The following is a 12036-nucleotide window of genomic DNA, read 5'->3' on the forward strand; positions in this document are numbered from 1 at the left end:
GGAAAGCTTTTGAGGAACGGATAAAAGTAATAATGCATTCTCAAGACCGTTTCAGATCTTCGAATTGTAAAAGCCTTTTTTGGGAAGTAATAAAATGAATTAATATAAATGTAAATTTGCTACTTAGGACATTTTGGGCGTCAACAATAGAAATGGTATCGAATTGAGAAATCCCCCAGGAAACAAATAAGCAAGTACACCATTCACATTTCTCAAAGTTTTCTTGATTTTTCAACAAATTACAAAAGATGTAGGAGTTTCAACAAGCCACCTGATTTGCATTTTTAGCATTAAATAGAAAATTTAGTAAGTTTCTTGGGTGAGAATGAGCATGATGTTTGCAGCACTTTTTTCAATAAATGGTTTAGTTATTTTTTGCATATAATTATTATTTTTCTGATCTTAGTATTTGCTCGTTTTGAGATAGACTCAGTTATTTATAGTAACTTCTGTTCGTTTTGGGTTTCATTTTTTTTTATTGATGGTGATTTGTCGTAGTTTCTTTTGCGATCAGAAAATTATTTGACTTTATCTCTGCTCATTTTTGGTTTAATGTAGCTCTTTACTTCTGTTTGAGTTTCTGTAAGTTTTCTTAATTAATTTCTGTTCGTTTTTTATTGACTTAGTCTTTCCTATTGGAAAAAAATATAATATATTAACTCCTTTCTTTTCTCAAACAGTTCATTTTTCAAACTTATTGAGTATGTTCTGAATAATACACAAGTACCCACTTTGGGCGTCAACAATAGCAAAGGTATCGAATTGAGAAATCCCTCGGGAAACAAGTAAGCAAGTACACCATTCACATTTCTCGAAGTTTTCACTGCTCAGTGAAAAACATATGTAAAGTAATTGGATGCGGTAGTACACAACTGCCCACAACCGTTCTACTCAGCTTTTTACCCGCTATCCATATGACTTCAGTTATAAACTTATATTCAACACTCTATGTTAGCAATGTGACTATTACACAACTACGTATAGTGTTCATTAGCTATTAATTAAATTGCCTTACTAAAACGTGATGGGATTGTTATGTGAAGCATATGTTATACCCCTTTAAGGTAGATATTTATCTAACTTCGGGTAGATACGGTACCTGTCAGTAAAAGGTAGACCTTTAGTAGGCTAATCATTAGTTGCTCATCTGAAGTGATTATATTTGGATAAAGACGCATTGAAAGGATATATGCTTACTTTTATTATAAAATTTGGTTATTTCTTCGAGTTTCATAGAGGTAAACTATTGATTGGTTTTAGCCTAAAAAGCATAATTCGCTTAAGAGCTTTAGATAGCACGGAACATATTTAGAATTTTTTTTACAAACGATATTGTTCATTGAACTGGTCCATAGCCATTGTCATTATGGTTAAATAATTACCTGAGTTTGAAAGTTTGTTTTGTGAAAATTGTGTGAACCGGATTTTCGTATTCAATTGAAAGTAGTTCGGCTGACCATTGGCTAGAATGAAACCAAAGAAAAAATTCAGCTATGCTGAACAATCTCAAAGACTGCGTGTTAAAAAGGTGTCAAAGGACGAAGACTTGTTTGCCAAATTATGCGAAATTTTTGGGAGCAGCACGTTAGAGCTACAACAAACCTTGGCACAAAACTCAAACCAGTCAGAAGAGGAAGTGGATATAGGTCTGATTGACGGAATTTGGAAGGCAGTACCTGTAAGTGTCACGCCAGAAAATGAAATTGATACGAAAATGGACGAATTACCTTATTCAACAGAGTCGTGTGTTGTGGAGGTTCCTACAATTGAGGACCAATATAAGGAGCTAAATAATAGCTCTGGATGGGATATTGATTCCACTTTTGCAGAAGCCGAAAGCTTAGCTTCTCTTGACGACACTGAATTATTAAAAAGTGTTAGTGATATCAAAGATGCTTTGTCAGAAACACAGGACATTTCAGTCAAAAATATGTTGTCTTCTTGTTGCATTTCTACTTCAAGAAAAACTAGCTCAGTCTCAACTCCCCCAGTTAATGCTGATGTTGATGGAACTGTTAAAAGTGTTAATGATATTAAAAAGGCTTTGATAGAAACGCAAGACTTTCCATTCAAAAATTCTCCATCCAAACAATCCGTTGTCAACTCAATAAAAAGTAGTTCGGTCTCTTCATCGCGAGCTGCTACCGAGTTAAGTGTTTCTTCTGAAAAGTGTGATGACCCAGTACATTGCCAAACAAAAGACGGAAGTAATATTGGAAAGATTGTAGACAAGAAAATGAAGCGAAAAGTGGCTGTGTGTCTTTCGAACCTGGAGGTTAAGTCATTGCAAGATGAACTTGCGCTTGAACTGAAAAAAGCTGTCGAAGAGTTCGCTAAGAAAAGAAATAATGTGATCACAACGAAGCATTTGGAAAAAGATTCCGCTGTCCAATCAGCTATATCAACTATTGATAATCCAGAGATTATGAAATCGGTTTATCAATCTCAATATTTTGTTGACGTCGAGAAAAGTGACAAAAGTATTTTTAGTAGAGGCTGCTCTGAACGTTCAAGTGCTAGTAGTGTCGAGCTTCCTCTTGCTTTAATGCTTTCTAAACCAAAAGTTGAGGACACAACAACTGACACCAAAAGCAACGTGTACGATTCTGTCTATGAAGCGAGCGTCACTGAGTATGAACCAGAAAGCCCGAGAGACAGTCTCGAAAACTTTGACTTTGGGGATAAGGCTGAAAGAAATTCAATAAGCTCTTCTACTGATTCTGGTGTTCCAAGTAGTGGTGGAAGCAAGGACTCTCCAGTACCTGATGAACGTCAGATCGTCCCTATTTCCCTTACGTTTTACACTAATCCAGCACTAGAAACAGGGGCAAACAGTCCAATCCTAAGCGAAGGAACTGTAAACAGTGGATTTGAAGCTGATCGAAATTGCGACGAAGACACCGAAGAAACGTATAAACAAATTGTTATTGACGTTGCCGAAAAAGGTGAAAAGCGAATCCGCTTTGCATCTAGCATGGAGTCAATCAATTCTATTTCTACTTATAATGAGGCACATGAACCTAAAAAACAAGATTCAAATTATGTAATTAGTCTTGCTTTGTCTGCAGTGCGAATCTGGACACAAATTAAATCTTATTTAGCTCAAAGCAAAACACAAGTGGAAACAGTTATCGAAAACCCAGAAGATGAGATAAACGATTTTACACAGCCAGTAATTACTGAATTAAATACTAAAGTTGCAAAGCCAGTCAGGACAGGAATACAACGTATCGGTTCCGACCTACATGTCAAGTATGTTCAAATTGCACGTGACCGGAGATGGTTACCAAAAGCGAGGATCCACCAAGAAACTAGTGATTGGCTACTAGATATTCCAAAGGTATCTTTTCTTCTTAAAATTTGAGCTATGAAATGCAATTTATGTTTTAAAAATGATAATAATTTTTTTATTCTCCATTGTAAAATATATCCAAAAGTGGGTAATGAAATATAATGAAAAAAATCAACTAGATGAAAAATAAGAGAAAAGGCCATATTATGGCTCGAGCTTCGACCCCTCATGTAGGGGCCAATTTATGACCGGTATATTCGGACTACCATCTGTGTAGTGAGACTGATTTTACCGTTATACCTGGAACATTAAGACTCCTTCACATTTTTCTGGTTATACCACCTTGGCAAATACACTAGAAATTTCAAGTCGCCTACCGAATATGCGCAGCATAGAACACGAATATATTTTTGCGAAAAATTGGAAACAAATTAAATAACAAAGCGAAACTGTATTTAACCTACTGTGGCCATTCTGTGTTATTTTTATTTGATTTGTTTCCAATTTTTCACAAGAAATATATTCGTGTTCCGTGATTCGCATATTTGGTATGCGACTGGAAATTTTTGGCGTACTTGCCACGGTGGTATAAACAAAAAACTGTGCGGGAATATTCCAGGTACTGTAGTCGATCTGCTGTGGCCATTCTAACACCTTACGGTTGAATTTACTCCTATGAGCAGCAATTTTATATGATTACTTTAGTCTCTTTGATTAGTTTCAAGTTTCAGAAATTGTGTGATGATTTCAGAAGGTGGATAGAGGTCGCAATTTTATACTGAAAAAAAAGAGGCAGTGAGTGATGAGGATAAAGAGGGATTTTTCTTAAAATAAACAAGGATGTCACCGTTCCCACAGAAAGTAGGCTACTGCATCATAATTTTTCCAGAGCTTGGGTGGCGGGGAAGAACTATAATTGTCAAACTTTAGTCTATAACCATAGTGTTTTTATGCAATTATTATTCAAATTTTTTATGCGTTTTTATGCAGTTTTTAAAAAATTGTTGACGGTCACTTGTGCAGAGGTTCGAAGTTCCTAACGGGTATTCTACACTTTCCTAATCTAAAATTTTTGTAAAACTAACAACTGTTAGCCTATTATATACATAAGCATTTTTTTCTTTTTTGCAAAAGTTACAAACAAAAAGAAGGGAAGGGGGAAGCAGGTAAGAGAGAGAGACATAAAGATTAAAAACGAGATCATCGCTTGCATCAGTGAAACGATGAAAACCTCGTCGCCGATGTAGGCTTTGCTTTTTAATTCTAATTTCTCTCTTTCTCTTACTCTCCTTTTCTTAGTTTAGTCTTTCTTCCTTCTCTGCTCTGTTTCTGTGTCATGACAGCAGCAGTAGCTACAGCTTAGTGTAGAGCAAACCGCAGCCAATAGTTGCCGAAATACAAATATTATTCATGACCCCAACAGGCAAGAGCATGGGGGCCTCATACCCTCCTAAACACAAAAGAATTGAAAGAATTCAAAATCATTCATAAAAATACAAAATATCCGCCTCATTCCTATATGAGAAATCATTTTTTAGCCTCGTCTCCCATGGAAAAATTAATGCAAGCACCCTTGTTACTGTAAGTCTCAGAATCTGCGTTAAAAGTATAGGCTACTATTTTTTATTTAATTCTCCCTCCTGCCACAGGTGTCATTAGTCAAGATGTCCTTCTTTTTTATCTTTTTTTTTGGGGGGGGGGCATTGGAATTTACCCACTGGTAGTTAATTTTGCTTGCTCATATGGGTGATATTGCTATTGAAATTACTTTTTTTCTTATAAACTGAGACTGATATTCTCCCATTGATTTAATCCTATCAGCCTATTTACCTATTTACCTATTTACCTATTTGCTATTGAAATTACTTTTTTTCTTATAAACTGAGACTGATATTCTCCCATTGATTTAATTCTATCAGCCTATTTACCCAATAAAAAAATAAGCCAGTAAAATAGTGGTACTTTGTAGGTCTACAACTTTCTTTCCGACTCAACTTCTTACTGACTGGCTGAAAACAATGGGAGATGCCCCTCCATCCTATAATAGCTATAACGTTGTTTGGAATGGCAAGATAATATCAACCAGATAATAAGTTCATATTGCTAAAGGGGTAGAAGTTGCACACATTTTATATTCAAAAACCCACATTGAAATAGGACTATTTTAAGTTCAATTACACTTAAAGCAGGGCGAGGCTCTTTTTTCAACTAAGGGTATCTTAAATCAATATGTTCTTTACTATCAAGTAAACGTTCTTATACCTGGACCAAAGAGAAACAAGCCTGTTTAAAAGGGAATTGTGTAGTCCGTTGCTTAGCTCCATCAACAAATTAAATAAAGTTAAAATTATAATGAAGAACATTTTATTAAGTCATTTGATTGAGGATGGATGATACAGTTGAAAAAATAAGATTTTTAATCGTAATTAGATATTTAACTAGCGCTGAGTAAACCCGATCAGAATTTTTTATAGATTTTTTCAGCCACTCAGAAAATTTCATATTATTAAAATCTCATAGTGAATATGCCTTTACTTGAACTTCCACTTATTAATAGACTTAAATTTAAGTCAGTTTAAAGCCAACATTTTGTTTGGTTTTGCCCTTAAGGTTTGTAACATAGAGACGCTTTGCATAAACGTTGACGGCAAATAGATAAGGACTTAGGGGTGTGAAGGCGTATTTGTTTTACACTAAAAAATTGACTGCGGGCTTGGCGGTGATTCTGAATTTCATCTTACAAACTTTAGTCTAATGAGTCGCCAAAATCCTTGGGTTTCAAAAATGGCAAAGTTGAATCTAAGCCTTCTAGTGGGGAAAAGCATTTTCAATAGCTCTAGGGCTCATTGAACAGGTCACCCATAAATGAACCACAGGAGAACACTGAACCTTCCTGGATCGAAGATTTCCAAACTTATTTGGCCTGTTCACTTTCTAAACCCAAAACAAAAACTTACTATTCGTGTCTTATCTGACCAAATTGGTCAAAAGTCACCTTTACAATATTTCTAGTTAATTCCCTAACCTATCATAGCCCAGAATAGTCCAACCTAACGCAATCTAAGACAAATAATTCTTTGAGCTTATTGGATACTTAGATGGGCCTAGGAGGTATTAGTCCAACTGGGACTCTAAAAATTGTCATCAATAGGGCATAAAGTAGCAATAAGGCACTAGGGAGAATAAGAAGCTGTTCAGGAGAGTCAAAAATTGTTCATCTGTCTGTGCGAATGTCATTAATTCTGAAGGTGGATTTTGCCTTCTAGTAAACAATAAGTTGGCCAAATCTAATTTGGCCAACATAATTTGGGTAGTACCTTTGAAGGCGTCGAAGAAATTTCTACAAGAAAATGCAAAAAGAAAGAAAAAAACGATCCTATAAGATTCTTAGTTGGTAGAATTTCACTTTGATTCAGCTTTTGAAAAAGCTTCATTTTGCCGTTAAAGCTATGTCAGTTGTTGACTTTATATTGATATGAAATAGTCTAAAAAAATGAAAAAACCCATTCAGAATGGAAGATATGTGGATCAAACTTAAAGCAATTATAAATTATGTGTACGTTTATTGACCTCTGTCGACCCTAATGTGTATTTAACGATATTGCACCTTTATTTGATATAAGGCGCTGGTACTTATCGGTTATTGGAAACACCCAAGAAGTGAATTTAGCTTAATCCTAATGAAATGTAACAAAACATGATGACAAAATAATACTTGATAAACAAAATTATGGAAACTTAATATAACCTAAACTACCCCTCCCCTAATGTGCAAAATATATAGCCCAAATAATACAATTCCAATGCATTCTGTCTAAGTTCAATGCATTGTATTATCTGCCACTTGTTTTGTAGCTACGAAACCGGTTTTTGGAGATGTAACCTAAGCGTAATTCTTGGGTGTGTTTCCAATAACGGACAAGTAGCAAGGCTCTGAACACTATCATTAAATTCTTTCAATGTTGTGATGTAGATTACTTTAAACATCAATTTAAAAAAAAAAAATCCGAAAAAGCAGTTTTTCAAAGAAAAGTAAAGAACCATATTAAACTTACGACCAGCAGAAATAAATTCCTTTAAGAACTAAAACTATATTATAATTTTTTTGAATATGTTCTTTAACTTTAAACTGTCAAATAGCTAATTTATAAGCAATTCCCATTTAGTTGCTGCAATTTATTCAATCGGACGAACTTGCAGAAAATTATTCATGGCTTTTATTAAGGGACCCCATACTCGATTTAGAAAATATGCAAATTTTCTCTTTATCATTTCAGTTCCCTGTAGTGATAAAGTATACTGATCCTTGAAACAGTGGTATATGAACTGTTATTCCTTTGATGCTTTACTCAATCAATCAATCCTCGTTCTTTATGTGACATAGGTCACTTTTAACTTGGGTGGAGCTAGCGTGACAATCATGATTTCCTGACACAGACTTTGAGTTCCAATAACTTATTCAGAAGAGTTGTCCACTCTACCACCTGTTGTATATCTCGGATCGGCACTTGTTCTGCCACATATGACAAACTACCACCACAGTAAGTGTCTTCGCGCTAATCACGAAGGGTTTCTCTCCAGCCATGGTACGCTTCATGCCACGTACGGGGCGTGCTAATTGGTGTATACGATTTGCGAAAGTGTGTAACCCCTCAAACTATTTAATTCGCAAAGAATGTGAACCTTTATTCATAAAAGCCGAGATTAGTCTGCAACCTTGATCTGGTGAACCTTTTATTCAACGTCGGTCTTTACTGCTTTTGCTGTCGTGTGGAATCCAGGAAATGAGGAAGAGTCCAAGATTTGGCCTCGAAACTCAGACTAGCTTTGATAATGCTTCTGGTTCACTTTAAAGTTGTGTCCAGGCTTGACTCAGGTTTTTCCCGCCTGATTTCACACACTTTGAAATGGGAGGATATTTTGACAGTTGCTGAAGAGATCCTAGCTGTTAGTAAAGAATACTTTATCGCTTGTGTGGGAAAACTAATCTAAAATTTTTATCTTAAATAAAAGCTTAGCTAAAAAAAACTTATTCGGACCGAGTATTTTCGTGACGTGGAGCATTTTTTGCACTAGTCAAAGCTACTCTTGGACATGATGTAGATAGCTTTAGATAAGATTTGGGCCCTGGCGGTTCCATGGGGCTTAGGAGGACTTTTTTTGGCGTCGTCAGCCCTTGTTTTTTCTACTTTCACTCTTTGTTAAAATTAAATTTATTAATTTGGTCAGTTATTGGCACCCTTGTCATATTGCCCTTCCCCCAAGATTTTGTTCTAGATCCGCCCCTAGATTTTGGTAGTTGAGATTGGCTAATCACAATCTTGGAAAACGGATTTTCCAACTTTTAAGCTTAAGCGAAAGTTACCGAAATTGTCGAGCTTATTTAAATACAATTGATTATTCTTCATCAAAATTAATTTCTGTGACTGAATGATTCTGTCTGGGATTAAGATACTTTGTTCAAACTTTAGGATCATGTGGTCAAGATTGAGCAGTATTTTCCAAGATTAGGCTCAAAATGAAAATGTGCATTTGTGATTTGGTTCCAGTGTTAACTATTTGTGCGCTTATAGTATCTAGTGTTGTAAATGGCTAAAATGTTGAAACCAATGATGTACTTACTAAAAGGCGTTGACAAATCCAATAATCAAATTTCAGAGATGGATATTTCCACCTTTCAAAGGTGGGCAATAAAGTTTTTAAGGTGATCTGACTGTTGAGATGGTGAATAGCTGTCTGATTACTGAGAATACAAGTTCAAAAGTAGGTTGCAAGTGCTTAACAGTGTTTTTTCCTATAGATTTAAGCATTTTGCAACTAGATATTTTTAGCATTTTGAAAATCAAGATGCTTCATTGATCATTTTCACGGTTTTTGATAACATGTACCACGCATAATGATCATCTCTGCTATAAGCCCGTTTTTTGACTCATCGAAGTGCCTAGATCTTACACGTAAGATTAAGTAAAAAAACTGAAAGTAAGGAGTGACATTAAAACTTAAAACGAACAGAAATTACGTCGTATATGAAAGGGGCTGCTTCCTCATCAACGCCCCGCTCTTTACGCTAAAGTTTGACTCTTTCTCTCAACTCTTCTTTTCAAAACAGTGAAAAACTTTAGCGTAAAGAGCGTTAAGATTCTATGACTTTTAGGGGGTGTTTTCCCCTATTTTCTAAAATAACGCATTTCTGAATTGGTATCAAAATTCCATTTTTTAGAGTTTTGGTTTCTATTGAGCCGGGTCGCTCCTTACTACAGTTCGTTACCACGAACTGTTTGATTTGACTTCTTTCTGCTCGGATTGTTGTCTTATGCTTCATCAAAGTGTTCATCTTGCTGTTCACTGCCAAATAGAACATAGAAGAGAAAACTTCGTTGACGATCTCATCAAAGTCCTTAGACGACTGTCTGATCACAGTATTAAGAAGAAAGATTTTTGCGAAAAAATGGCCTTAGAAGTAAGATCTTAGTCTTCAGACCTCCGTTAAAATCGTTTTCAAACAGTTCGTGGTACTGGTAACGAACTGTAGCAAGGAGCGACCCGGCTCAACAGTAACCAAAAGTCTAAAAAATGGAATTTTGATGCCAATAGTTACATCAAAAGAATCGCATTTTAATGCTGATTTTAAATATAAAATTAAAATTAAGTTTCATCAAGATTAGTCTTACCCGTCAAAAGTTACGAACCTGAGAAAATTTGCCTCATTTTCGAAAATAGGGGGGAAATACCCCCTAAAAGTCATACGATCTTAACGAAAATCACACCATCAGGTTCAACGTATTAGAGAACCTGATTGTAGAAGTTTCAAGCCCCTATCTACAAAAATGTAGAATTTCGCATTTTTTGCCACAAGACAAATCACGGATGCGTGTTTATTTGTTTTTTTGTTTGTTTTTTTTTTTTTTCCAGGGGTGATCGTATCGACTCAGCGGTCCTAGAATGTCGCGAAAGGGCTCATTCTCACGGAAATCAAAAGTTCTAGTGCCCTTTTTAAGTGACCATAAAAATTGGAGGGCACCTAGGCCCCCTCCCACGCTCATTTTCCCCCAAAGTCACCGGGTCAAAATTCTGAGATAGCCATTCTATTCACCATAGTCGAAAAACCTAATAACTATGTCTTTGGGGACGATTTACTCCCTTGCAGTCCCCGTGGGAGGGGCTGCAAGTTACAAACTTTGACCTGTGTTTTGTATGTAGTAATGGTTACTGGGAAGTGTACAGACGTTTTCAGGGGGATTTTTTTGGTTTGGGGGAGAGTTGAGGGGGGGGGGGTTACGTGGGAGGATCTTTCTATGGAGGAACTTCTCATGGGGGAAGAGACTTTCAATGGAGAGGGTGCTGGATTTTCTAGCATTATTTAAAAAAAACAATAAAAAAATAAATATGAAAAGTTTTTTCTACTGAAAGTGAGGAGTAGCATTAAAACTTAAAACGAACAGAAATTAATACGCATATGAGGGGTTTACCTCCTCGTAATACCTCGCTCTTTACGCTAAAGTATTTTTAATAGTTTCGACTATTTATTCTACGGCCTTTGTGATTCAGGGGTCATTCTTAAGGATTTGGGACATAATTTAAGCTTTAGTGTAAAGAGCGAGGTATTGACGAAGGGCGATCCCCTTCTTATGCGCAGTAAAAACATACGAATGTAGAAGTTCGCTACGTAAGTTAATTCGTAAGTTACGTATATTTTTTACTTATGAAAACGTTCGTAAAAAATTAAAAGTTATAATTGCCTTTTTAAGTAATCAAAAAAATTGGAGGGCAACTAGGCCACCTCGGTCGCTCTTTTTTTCTCAAAATCTTCCGATTAAAGTAAAACAGTTCAAAATAGGGCTGATACCTTTTTATTGACAGTGAATAGATACAAAATTATTTAACTGGATATTTCGAACACATATACAGTGTTCATCATCAGCAGTAAAACTCTTTTTTTTCTCTTATGGGTGTTAATATATTTAGACACCTCCTTGGTCACATTATCCCATATACTCGACGTAGATAACTTCGAAGACTACGAACTTCGAAGAGTTTTACTAATAATAATAGTTTATTAATTAATAAACTATTGACTAAATAATGAATTAAAAACTAATTTAAACAATAAATTAAAAATTGATACAAAATAAATTATTAATTAATGAATAAATTGAAAATAATTGTGTTAGTAAGTTAAAGTTTTTATTGAAATTCAGACTGCAAATTTTGCGGTAGATAGGCAGACGCTAATCAAGATTTTGCCCAGGGTGCAAGAGAGACCAAAACTGCCACTGTCACCACAGACAAAAAGAGAGATAACTGCCCTGTTCTTTCTTGATAAGTATGTGCTTTAATTCCATTGGTATTTTTTATGACGTACTTTTGTAAGCCAATAATTATCCTTATCTCAGGAGAAGAAAATAGACCCGCCTTTTTAAATCTGAAATAACTAGCTCTGAGCGACATATTTAGACAAAAAAAAATTAACTGTACTGTTAAATATTCCAACAAAGTCGAGTAGAAACATCTTCAGAAACGCAAAAGAGAAATCAGCATTTTTAGGGATCTTTGACGGGGGTTCTTGTGGAGTTCCTCAATGAGCGACCTGGCTTACTAGTAACCAAAACTCTAAAAAAGGGAACTCTTTAATACCAATTGATACATCAAATGAATTGGCATATTATGCTGATTCCAAATATACAATATTCAATAAGTTTACTGCTACCCACCGAAAGCTAAGAGCCTGAGAAATTTGCCAGATT

General features: G+C 35.4%; 1 protein-coding gene across 1 annotated transcript in view; it reads left to right on the forward strand.

The window, feature by feature from the left end:
* The first annotated feature begins 922 nt into the window (after nt 1-922).
* LOC136030443 (uncharacterized) overlaps nt 923-12036 on the forward strand; it is a 272907-nt gene continuing 261793 nt past the window's right edge. The window contains exon 1 of the mRNA XM_065709425.1: nt 923-3340. Coding sequence (XP_065565497.1) covers nt 1469-3340 — 1872 coding nt within the window. The 5' untranslated portion in view covers nt 923-1468. The remainder of the gene's footprint in view (nt 3341-12036) is intronic.

The sequence above is a fragment of the Artemia franciscana genome, chromosome 8 (genome assembly GCF_032884065.1).
Source record: "Artemia franciscana chromosome 8, ASM3288406v1, whole genome shotgun sequence".
NCBI lineage: Eukaryota > Metazoa > Arthropoda > Branchiopoda > Anostraca > Artemiidae > Artemia > Artemia franciscana.